The sequence below is a fragment of the Crocodylus porosus genome, unplaced genomic scaffold, assembly GCF_001723895.1.
Source record: "Crocodylus porosus isolate Cpor-Errol unplaced genomic scaffold, CroPor_comp1, whole genome shotgun sequence".
Classification (NCBI taxonomy): domain Eukaryota; kingdom Metazoa; phylum Chordata; order Crocodylia; family Crocodylidae; genus Crocodylus; species Crocodylus porosus.
This window is the reverse complement of record NW_017728943.1, coordinates 52,823,593-52,835,942: the sequence shown is the minus strand read 5'-3', so window position 1 is coordinate 52,835,942 and position 12,350 is coordinate 52,823,593. Positions and strand designations below refer to the sequence as shown.

Below are 12,350 nucleotides of genomic sequence, written 5' to 3'. Positions count from 1 at the left end.
CATGCTGGGGACAAGGCAGCAAGTTGTTGTGGTACAAAATACTGCAGAGGCTTGAGGTACTACTGCCATGCCAAGACGGCCACAAGCTCCTTTTACTTAAGTACCAGCAGATGCTCTGTACCTCTGAAAACCAGGCAAAGATCTATTTAGGTGCATGAATACACATACACATTTTGGAGCCCACTTTAGCCACTTATGTTTGAAAATTCTGGAGCAAGTCTACATTAATCAAAACCAAAAAACTGCCTAGTCACAGCCAATCCTGGCTCTCCTCCATGTGACTGTACTGGGGGGCTGGGCAAGTAGGATCATATATTACACTTCATTACACACTGTCTCATCTAATACTCATCATCCTTTTATTCATCAAAATATTAATATTTTATTTTTGCTCACACGATGTAATGCAAAACTTTTATGAATTTATTAGTGAGGTCTTCAAGATATACACGGAGCTGACTTAATCTAATATAAGCTTTGTATTGCAATCTTATCTTCTGCAATCTTAATGAAATATTTTTCATGTCTACAACTCCTTTCATCCTAGAGGAGACCAAATTATAATCTGAGAGTCAGATACTCAGTTGCCCTACACTTGTGTACCCGGTTTTAACAAGGCAAAGCAGATGTGAAATGTAACACATGTAACAAACTTGCACCCACTCTGCACCAGTGAGTAACTATATAACAATCTGTAAAATGCAGAATTTGTGCCTATAACACACACATAACAGAATGAGCTGCAATTTTCCTTGAGGTGGAGTGTGCTGTATAGCACATGGCCAAATAGGGGGGTAAATTCTGCCCAAGGGCACTGAAACAAAACCGTAACTTCCAGTGACCTGAGCTTTTTAACCTTTAAGTAGGGCAGGCAAAAATCTCCACTCTTGTTCCTACAAGGTGCCCAGTATTCTTACCCTGACTCAAATCAGTGGGAGCAATGGCTCAGCACTTCATGGCAGGTCCTCAATAATACCTTGCAACAGGGGTGTCAAACATATGGCCTGTGGAGCCATTCCATCCAGCCCACCGAGCTACTGGTGAGCCAGGGAGCTCTGGGGCATGGCCAATGGGTGCAGTCGGCCACAGAATGGGACCCCAGTGGACACTGTCAGGCTCAGCTCACCTTGCTCCCACTTGTACCATGTCCACCACAGCAAACAGCCACTTAGCCTGTGGCTACCTGACTCACTCCTGCTGCTACTGCTATGGCTGCTGCTGCTGCCACCATAGTGGCCAACACTGCCCCATGTCACAGGCCAGACTGGGCTCATGAGGAATCCCATAGTCTGGATATGGTCCATGGCACAAGGTGAGTTTGACACCACTACTTTACAGGACTGAATCCCATGACTGTAAAGGTCACATCCAACAAACCCACACTAAGCAGTGTTACACCAAGAACCTACCGCAGAAGGATAAATGAGTATAACACACTACAAAGATCAGAACACCTGGTACCACAGAATCAAGTCAAGATTTGGCTTGGGCTACAAAGCCACATAGCTGCTTTTCTGTCTGCTGAAGGCATTTTAATAAAATAATTATCCTGACATAAAGCAAGGCGGCTGGCACAATAAGTAACCTGCTAGCAGCTGTGGGTAAACAACCATCAGGCTTCCAGAGAATGAGAGACTTGAATGCTGGCTGGTCTCCTAACTACTGAAAGAAGAGATTTTTAAATGCTGCCTGCTCAAGAGCTTGATAGGGTTGGTATCTACTGCTGAATGAATAGTGGTTATTGATAATCACCTTACTAGGACAGAATGATACCAATAGACATTGAGAGGAAACATCTTAGAACAATTACATGTTTTGATAACATTTGGAGAGATGATTTTCACATGCCAATGAAAGTCAAATGAAATAGGGCAGAGAGCTGAATTCACTGGTTTTTCTGAAATGCCAGGTTCACAGTTTTCACCATACAATAAAGCAGCTGATAGTTGTCAGTGCTTCCTTTGAAATCATAAGGCAAGTTTTCAGTGCAAGCCTTTGGCCACATGAGCTCCACAAATCAATCTGGAGCCAATAGCAATTTTAAATGCATTCCGTTAAGTGCTTTAATGGAAGGTGGAGGGGGGCTAAAATGCTAGAAAAGCATCTTTCCTCTCTTCCCCATAAACAATAAAAGCAGTGCTTTCCATCCAGAGGCTCAATGTGGATAAAGTCGCAGCCTTATATGTCATCCTCTTCCTGTTTGTGTAACTCCCCTTCCCCACACACATCAAAATCTTTAAATCTTACCTTTCTGTGTTTACTTCATACATACTGACAATATCTGCATATGAATACCAATACACTCAGAAACCTGCAATTCAAAAGCTCTCAAACAGATTTTGGCCACCAGACTGTACAAGCGGCAGCACCTCTAATATTCTTTTCTTTACTGCACTGTATTTACTTTTGACATTGCAAAAATCACAATAAAAAGAAAAATCAACCTACCTGCCAAGGTCTATCCCAATCCAGAGGGATAGGAAATGCTCCAAGCCATGCTCCCACTATGCTGCACATTGTGGTAATTTGTAGACTGTTATCCCAGATGGACATGGCTCTGTAAAATTAGCACATTTTACAAGAAGAGTTCAGCAGGAAAGAAATCATCCTTTCAGTGTATTAGACCTACAAGCCTAACAAGTTTCAAAAGTCAAGCACAAAAAAATGTCACTAATACTTCACATATAAAGCACAGACTTCTTCAACATGCAGACCTAGCTTAAAGTGCACACACTGCATTTAAATATAAAAAAGTCCTATAAAACTCTTTACTAATAATGCCTATATTCAACTCAAATCCCCATGGAAAGACAAGATGCAAAAACATTCAAAGTATTAACAGATTGTACTAAATACTGAACTCTCTGAAAGAAGCATGACATGATGAAATACAAAAACTATTTTTGTGGACCTAAAATAAGTTTAATTTTTGCCAAATGTGACTTAATTATTCCGTGTGGCTACAACATACATTTTTACAGTAAGACCGGACAAATATTTTTATAGGTAGGCAAAACAGGTGGTAGACTAATCTGGATTAGTTTTTGGTTGGGATTCAGCATCTGAGTTTGAAGTTGTGTGCTCTTTCTCCTGTGACTGGCTATGGGGTTATTTCTCCTATCTTGAGCCAAATCCAAATTGGACCTATGGTTGACTTTGGACTTGATATCATGTTAAACGTATTATTTCTTGTTTTCTCTGGACAGTACTTGTTCAACACTGTGTCAGTAAATACAACTTTCACTATGTACAGCCCCTTAGGGCATGCCTATATGGCTTCAAGTTGCAATCCCAAGTGTGCTGCCCCCCGCCCCCAACTTGCTCTGGGTCAGACACCTCTGGGATCAAAAAGCAGAGAGAGTAAGGGGCTTAAAGCAGCCCAAAGTGCATGCTCCAGGGCCATACACAGGCTCTCTGTTTTGGTAGAGACTAAGAGCAGCACTGGTGGAGATGCTCAGGTTCACCAAGACCTGCCCTGAGCTCCTCTTGAGTCATCCCACTGTGTCTTGTTTCTGGTGTGCCCAAGCAAAAGTGAGCAGGTGGGACTTATTTTGTTTGGGGCAGTCCCAGGGTTAGGAGGGAAGCTGTACAAACATGGCCTGAAAGTTCCCCTAGCTTACTCATGTTTCAGCCTTTTAACAGATCAGAGCGAGATAATTCCAGTGACAATGGCTGCAGAGAAACTATGTTGATGTATTTTAAAGTTCTGAAGAAAAAACTGCTGCATATCATAATATTAATATTGTTCTAACCTTTTGAGCCCATGTCCCCCGGGGCTAACAATAACCAACTGACACAATGTTAAACATGACAGCCCCTGTCTGCACCTTTTCATACTCTGTTAATTACAACTCCTCCAGAGTATTCTAACATGATTAATTTGCCACTGTATGCAAGCCCTTAGGGGAGGTATTTTTAACCCAAACTAGGAGACGAAGTCAAGTAGGCTTTGAGAGAGAAATCCATATGGGCCTTTTCACCAACTGTCAATGACTCTTATTTATAGGCACTTCCATCCAAAACAGGATGACTCCAACCACCTCCACTGCTACCCAATCAATGTCCATGCAGCAGATGCCATTTAGTCAGTTTTCACTTCAGCTATGGCAGTATCAACAACCAGTTTCTCAAAAGCGTATTGGTGGGAGCAGCTGATGGTATTTGACGGGAAAGGAAACTACTTGAGACACAGCTAGGATTTGGGTGAACCCACTTACTTCACTGACTGCTTCACAAAAGGGCTGAGAGGTACAGTCCCTATACAGATGCAAAATACCCTCATACGCAATAAAAGTTGTTACAATTTCTTGGACAGTCTCTGAGTCAAATGGAAAACTATTAGCCAGCTTCTCTATGAAGATGAAAAAAACCAGCAATGCATTAGGGAAAACTCTTTTCCAATGGAAAAAGACTCAGGTTTAAAGGAATCATATTGTCGTTCGTATTCAAGAAAATATCCCTGTTCTCCATCAGGAACATCCCAAGCCACTGTCACAACTTAGTCAATTTGGGATGTGACATGCCAATGCTGCTAATAAATGCATCAAGCCCAGGAACCATTGGTGCTGAGGTTCTAGAGCACAAGTGTGATGTTGATTTCATCAGAACTCCCCCATGCCAGTCAATGTCAATGTTAGGACAGTGCTTGGTGAACCTAGATTCACCACAAAAAGACCATCAAATATTTTCTGAAAAGATGACTTCAAGGAATTAAAAAAGCACTGTATTTTCTCACATACCAAGCCCCTCCCTAAATAAGACATGCACCTTGTTTTTAGGAAGGCAGAATGAAGAAAGAGGAAAGGACAAAGCCTCATCTTCAGCTTGCCCACCTTTCTTCTTTTTGCTTAACCAAAAGCTGTTGAAATGCTAGCTGCATTCAATGCTAGCTGCACTCCATGAGTGGATCTATGATTCTGAAAAGATCTAAAGAGTCTCCAAGGCCATGAAATAGAAGAAGAGAGGCCAGGAGCAGCTAAAAGATAGTAAAATTGCCAGGAGAACTATTAGCTTAATTAGTGGAATATCAAGACCATTAAAAAGAAGAGGTGATTGTTAATACTTGTGTACTGAACCCTCAGCTGCCTGAACAGAAATGCCACTAGTGCTGCCAGGCAATTGGTTTTGGAGCAGAAATCAAAGTGGGGTGTTTTTATTTCAGGCAGAAAAATCAGCTCCCCCACTTAAGATGCACACCCCAATTTTGAAAGGCTGAATTTTGGGGAAACTGCATACATATGTGAATAAATATGGTATGTCCTGCTGCAATTTAGGAGCTAAGGAATGACAGCATAAACATCTGAAAATGGTTAGTCATTTGGCTCCTTTTTGGTGGAGGCCACAGAAGAGCTAAATCAAAGCTGATGCTGTCAGCTCAATCTATTCTTAGAAAATAGGCTGTGTTTCAAAACTTATTAGATGACACATTTTAAATGTCATTTTGCACATAATATGCAGTTTAACACCTTTACAAATGTGATCACTAATCATTGTTGTCCTCATGGAAAAAACCTGACATACTCTCGTAGTCTGTACATATCTCTTGATATAGAGTCAGACTGAATGCCACCAACTGGGTCAGGTGAGAACTTGAGGGTGAACATTTCATCTTAGTTGATAGCATAGCAATACTGGGTCTAGAAGGATAATTGATACTAAATTAAATATCAAGTTCTCAAGTTTCTACTGTGGGCCTTCCATAACTACAGGCAGCCAAGGGAGCATTCCCTTGGCATCCAGCTCGGAGCCTTTCCTTTGGATTCTGTGAAAGCAATGTCTCTGAAGGATTCCAGACCATCTCCATGCCAATCATAACAGTTCACCTTCAGAAGAACAGGAAGACTTTGAGCTGCCCACTCTCAGGCATGCAACTGCAGCTGCAACAAAAGCTAGTCTTGCCAGACACAATCCTGTTCAGGGAAGATGGTACAGCAGACATGTTGCACCGCTGCTAACAAGCAACATTACACCGTCAATAAGAAAAGGGACGGAAGTGTTATCAAGTTTGCCAATAATGCACCAGGACAGAAGGACTCCATCCAGCAAGAAAAAGTAATTCACCACTCCAAAGGAAATGCAAATTATTCAATTCTGACCAATTATTCAGACCGATTCTCGGGAATTGATTATTGGTTGGAAGGGGGATATGGGAGTGGGGAGGAATTAAGACCACCATCACTAAGGAATCAGAACAACGATATCCACTGAACAAATCAGTGGAGTTTACTGTTTGGTACTTTGAAAAAAGCAAAGCAACTGGGCTCAAATCCCTAAGCTGAAGATGCAGATAACTCTCTATAAGATGTTCCAAGGGAAATGAAGGAAGCAAGAAACTCCCAAGTATGTTGTCATTGAAAATACATTCCCATAAACTGTCTGAAAGACAGAGGATGCAGGTAAGATAAAGCCCCATGAGGAAAACAGTGTCAGATATCCTAAACTCTGCCGGGTGATCTGAGGGGAAAAAAATGTTTTTATTGTGTTAGTTCTTTTCTTATTGAGACAAAGTATCTGTTGACAGGGACAGAAGAGATACAAAAATATTAAGTATTTCATCTGTCACAGCAGTTCCAAAAAAAAAAAAAAAAAGCATTTTCACCAACCACAGAATGGAACTGGTCAGCACAGGCGGTATCACTGCTGGCAGCCCACCCCTCTGGGTAGCATAGCTTAAATGATACAGCTGAGGGAGTTCCTACCAAGCCTACATTCTTGCATACCCATTTCAATAGCTAGAAACCCTAGAGAAGGTATCTTGGAAAAATCTCTTGTGCTCCACTACAATATTCCTTTAGCATTCTGCAGTTTTTGTCTGTCATTCCACTTCCTTAATGAATCTCAGCAGGATACACACAGGATCACAGCTAAGTACTTCTTAGATATTAAAAAAAGCACTATTTTCAGTATATTAGAACTGGAATGTAATCAAGATTTTTATGGAACTGAACAATAATGCCTTGACAGGCCTCTAAGTGAAGAAACATCAGGGGCTTTTGCTGTTTGGCACTGAAGCCAGATGTGCTCTGAATGAGCTCTGTTGGAATTCATTTTTATTTACCTTTTGCTTGCTGGATTTTTATTTTTTAAAAGTTATCTGACTTCTTTCTGATCCATTAAGAAAATGGGCGTTTAAGGAAGTGTGCCAAAACCAGACAAAGGTGACAAACAGCAGCAATTCCCCTACCCTACTCTGACAAAGACAAAGGGCTTAGTGCTATTACTTCATTCACCAACCCCTGTGGGATATGTATATGATCCTACTTTTCACAAGTTGTGTGAGATCATCATGGCTTACAACAATAAAATCCTGGATTCTTTATACAAACACTGGTGCATCCCAACAGGCCACAGTTTTGCAACTTTTATCTGGGGATGAGAAGATTTTTCAGGTCAAAGCCCCCTTGAGGGCTTTGATCTCCTATTATTTTTACTAATTAGTTCACATATTGGAGCACAATTCCCTGTATAATAGTGCTTCTAGCAACTAACACAAACATTAACAACCCATGAAAGGCCCCCTAAGAACTTATTGGAACTGGCTGGATATTGTCCTTAAACTACTAATATAAAATAATATGTAAACACAAAATACTTACAAAGTATAAAATCTGTAATGTTCTTATTTTTATATTGTACAACCTGGCAGTATAATACCTAGCAATCTTTCCCTGGTGAAGCCTGTTGCAAAAGCAGGTTTACTTCATCTGGGAATCCTCTCATTTAGGTTGGAACATGATTTAGCTTGGTCAAGTTAATTAGACCAATTCTTACAAATGATTTTAAAGTTGTGCAAGAAACTAAAGCTATGACACAGCATTCTATAGTGGAGACTATAATGATGTTTTCCTGCAGCACCATGATTGGTATTAGTTTGATGACTGAAATCCAGTTTAAAATTCTGAAAGTCTGATATAAAAATATCCCAAAACAAGACCACCAATAATTAAAGAATACACTGCCATGGTAAATGGGACCTGCATGTTACCAGGCAAACTGAAGGCTGTGGTTAGTCTGAGGCAGCCAAAAGGCTCACAGCTGTCATTTATAAGGCCTGACAACCTCCCTTGTCACTTGCTGGTTTATCAAGGCTCCCATGTATGCCCTTGTATTCCTTAAATGGTAAGGGATATAAACTTATATGGGAACAAGTGGAGAAAGATATTACTGGGCCATAGTTAACCACTGGCTTTATCCCCTAATGAAGCCCCACAATTCCCTCTGACTTGCAAGAAACTGAGCCCTTTCAACTATAGTTGGGAACTGGCTGAAGGATGCCTTTGTTCTGCCATAAGGAATAAACCAAATTGTGGATTCTCTTTCTTCCACTACATTGGCTGAACTATTCATGACAAGTATAATGATCTGAGGTCCTGCATTGACCTAACAGAGATTAGATAGCTTGTCCAAAAACTTAGTTAGCCATTTACCTTGCCTGTCTGAGGCACTGAGCCAACTGAATAAGCACCAAAACTGCTTCTAGCCTTTCAAAAGACAGAAGGAACTCTGCTTAATTTACACATAGCTCAGTATACACAACTGTTTTTAAGGATTCAAAGCCTGTGGTTTCCTGTCATAAGATATCAACCTAAGTGATAAACAGATTGCAGCAAAACCAAAATATAGAGTGGACATCAGTAGCCTGGCAAGCCAAGAGGAAAACATCATATTACTTGTACCTGATAGGGAAGGCTAACTTTGAAAGGAAATGCCTATGGCAATAACTTTTGGAACTGGAGGGCAGACAAGAAACTGGACTGCCTAAAAATGAATGAGTCTAGCACCTTTTTTAAAGGCTACGGTTCTGTGATTTCAGAACACCTGCTATATAGCAACAGGATTCTGTTAACTTTGCAGCTGCAATTCAGTTTACAGTACAAACTGCTGCTTTTCTGCATTATTCTCTGAAATATTTACCTTTCTGGCTGAAGAGATCTTGGCTTAGCCTCTACTCAAAGAGGTTTTAAGTTTTCTTTCTGTAAAAGTAAAACAAAAAAGTAATTTGTCCCCTTTGAATAAGTTGTGGGACTGAGTTTCAAGATGGAGAAAACAACAAACCTAACAGTACCTTTTTGATCAAGAGTGCAGCAAAAAGGCAAAACCCTGAAAATCTGCCTTGGACACAATGACTGCTGACAGACATGGGGGTGTTGGGAAGCAAAACAGCACATTACTGGAAGAGGAAGCATGTTAGTTTGACCCCAGCATCTGTATTAGAGGTGTACCAATACATACATAAAAGGAAAACTGACACCATCAGCAATCTGGTTTTTTTGGTTGATGTGGCCAATAATGTCACCGATAAATGCTGCATGCATGTGTGCAGCTGCAGCCTGCACACAGCCAGGAATGCAGCCCCACACCTTGGAAAACAGTGTTGAGCCAGCAAATCTGTGGGAGGAAGCTTGAGGCCACCATGGGGAGGGGGAGAATGGGGCTGCCCTGCTGCAGCAGGGCAAGGCACAGGAATGAGCCACGGGCAGTTCAGTCGGGGGAAGGGGGGGGGGTAACACCACTGCATGCACCCTGGAGGCATGGAGGTCACGTGCCCCCCCCAGATTTGTATGCAGGGCAAGGGCAGGCTGCCTGCTGTGGGCTCAGGCCTGGGAGCTGTGCTGACCTCTTCCTAGCAGCGGGGCTGGGGTGGGCAGTGGCAGAGCAGGTGGTGGTGGCACTGGGAGGCAGGGCTACAGGGGGGAGGCTATAGTAAAATTTTGGGGTGGCTGTAGCCTACCCTGTAGCCCCCCTCCCAGCGCCACCACCGGCTGCCCAGAACACGGCCCCAGCCCAACCCCCCCCCACCTGGAATAGGCTGGTGCAGCCCCCAGCCCCAAGCAGGCAGACTGCCCTCACCCCACAGCCAGATTTAGGGAGTATGAACCTCCCATGCCTCCCCTCAGGGTGCGTGCAATGGCAGGAGCCACCCACTCTCCCCATACCTCCCTTCCCACCTCCCCGTGTCCCCCAAACAAGCCACCTCCAGCTCCGTCCTGTGCCCCACCCTGACCTGGCAGCACCTGCCCCTGCCCCTGCCCTACTCCCTCACGGTGGGGGCCTTGATCAGCCCTGCCCCTTCCCCGCCAACAGACTTACCAACCAAACACTGCTCTTCAAGCTGCGGGGCTGCACACTGGCAATAGGGACTGGCATCGGCTTAAATGGCTGGTTAATAATCAGCCAAAAAAATCTTTAATCAGTGCACCCCTAGTTTGTATTGATTGGGCATTTCAGCAGGGCTTTTTGGCACTTATATCTGATAGCTGATTTAATCAGCTATTACATTAAAGTTCCAAAAAGCCCTGCTGAAGCACCTGATCTACACAGATGTTGGGTGAGCCAGGTCAAGTTAACCCAATGCCTCCTCTGGCATGCACTGTGCTCAGTGTGAGGGCATGCCAAGTTTGAAGGGCTGGAGGGGGTGTTCACATCTGCAAGTAGCTGATGTTCTCAGTACATAATGTTCTGCACGTTAGTGCTTGGGCAAGGTTTGAAAGAGTTTATTCTGCGCATACTGAAAACATGTTCCTTCAATCCACAGGTATGCACTAACATGAGTTATGTCTCTTAGTTCACTTTACCCGAGTCATGTCTCTTAGTTCACTTATGTCAATGAATATTTGCTTAGAAACCAGTGCCTGTTTGACATCTACTGGTGCATAATATGCAAGCTAGTTGGTACATTTAATAATATCAAAACCATAGCCACCTGTCCCAGAGAAAAGAGGCCTTTCAGATGTGTTCTAACAATCAGACTAGAGAGTTGTTCTCTAGCCCAATTAATATAAATATTTTATACCAAGTGGAAGAGCTTCAACCAAAAAGGCTAATAAAGCCATACTTCTCAGATCTGTTGTTAGGACACACTGAAAGATCTCAGCTCAAATCACTGCTCCAAATTTGGCAAATAAGGGATGTGAGCCCAAGTCTTCCAGGTAAGAGCTGGACCTGCCCAGGTAAGAGCTCAGGTATATACCAAGGGACCAGTTGTCTCTCAGGTAGGGGGGGTGCCCAGAGCTCCCACAGGGGGTTAAGGTGTCTCTTCACTAATGCAAGAAGCATGGGGAACAAGCAGGAGGAGCTTGCTCTCCTGCTTGCAAGTACTAAAATCGACCTGGTTGGCCTAGTGGAGACATGATGGGATGAAACATGACTGGGCATTAGACATAGAGGGCTATAGGTTGTTTAGAAGAGATAGAGAGGGGAAAAAAAGGTGGGGGGGTTGCGCTCTATGTTAGGGAACAGTGTACCAGTTCTACCTTCCAAATGGGACCAGAGGAAGGCTTAACTGAGACCCTGTGGGTCAAACTTCAAGGAGGGCAGGGGGAGAGGGATCTGGTGGTAGGGGTTTACTACAGGCCACCACATCAGGAGGAAGAGCTGGATCTGGAATTTTCCAGGCAGCTGGGGGAGGCCGTGTGTGCAAAGGATGTTGTGGTCATGGGGGATATGAATTGCCCTGACATCAACTGGGAGGAGCAGTCGGCCAGGTCTAGCCACTCATGAAGGTTCCCGACATGTATACAGGACCTACATCTTGTGCAGGAGGTACTCGTCCCCACCAGAGAAAATGCCATACTGGATCTGGTGTTAGCCTCTGGGGACGACCTGGCTGGGGAGGTGCTAGTACAAGGGAGGCTAGGGGACAGTGATCATGAAATGATCCAGTTTGCTATTCAGAGAAAGGTGGGGAGGGTAACTAGCATAGCGCAAATGCTTGACTTCGGGAAAGCCAACTTCAATGTGCTCAGGGCAGTAGTCAGGGAGGCACTTGGAGCCCAGGGTGTAGCTAGTATGGGGGTCCAGGAAAGGTGGCCCTTCCTCAAGGAGGCTATCCTTGGGGTGCAGCAGGACGCAATTCCTCTGCGCAGGAAGGTGGGAAAAGGGTCCAAGAAACCTTCATGGCTGAGTGTGGATATCCAGGCTAGCCTGAGGGCAAAGAAAAAAGCATACTGGTGGTAGAAGCAGGGGGCAGGGACCAAGGAGGAGTACACCTCCCTGACCTGAGCTTGTAGGGGTTTGGTAAGGGAGGCTAAAGCAGCACTGGAACATAGATTAGCTTCTGGGATTAAGGATAACAAAAAGTCCTTCTTCAAGTATATAGGTAGCAAGAAGAAGTCTCCAGGTAACACGGGACCCCTACAAGGCAGGGCAGGGCAGGGCAATTGGTGACGGACGCGCAAGAGAAGGCAGAACTCTTCAACAAGTTCTTTGCTTCCGTGTTCCTGTCCACTGACAATGGGGTGCTCTTGGGTGATAGCGTAGAGAGGCCCAGGAAAGATGCAAGTCCTCCGATTGTTAATTCAGACCTAGTTAAGGATTACCTGGAGGGCTTAGATGTGTCCAAGTCGGTGGGC

General features: G+C 43.7%; 1 protein-coding gene across 3 annotated transcripts in view; it reads right to left on the bottom strand.

The window, feature by feature from the left end:
* PIGF (phosphatidylinositol glycan anchor biosynthesis class F) overlaps nt 1-12,350 on the bottom strand; it is a 47,792-nt gene that overhangs the window by 18,307 nt on the left and 17,135 nt on the right. For all 3 annotated transcript variants that reach the window (XM_019549360.1, XM_019549361.1, XM_019549362.1), the window contains exon 5: nt 2,449-2,557. In XM_019549360.1, the coding sequence (XP_019404905.1) occupies nt 2,449-2,557 (109 nt within the window). The remainder of the gene's footprint in view (nt 1-2,448; nt 2,558-12,350) is intronic.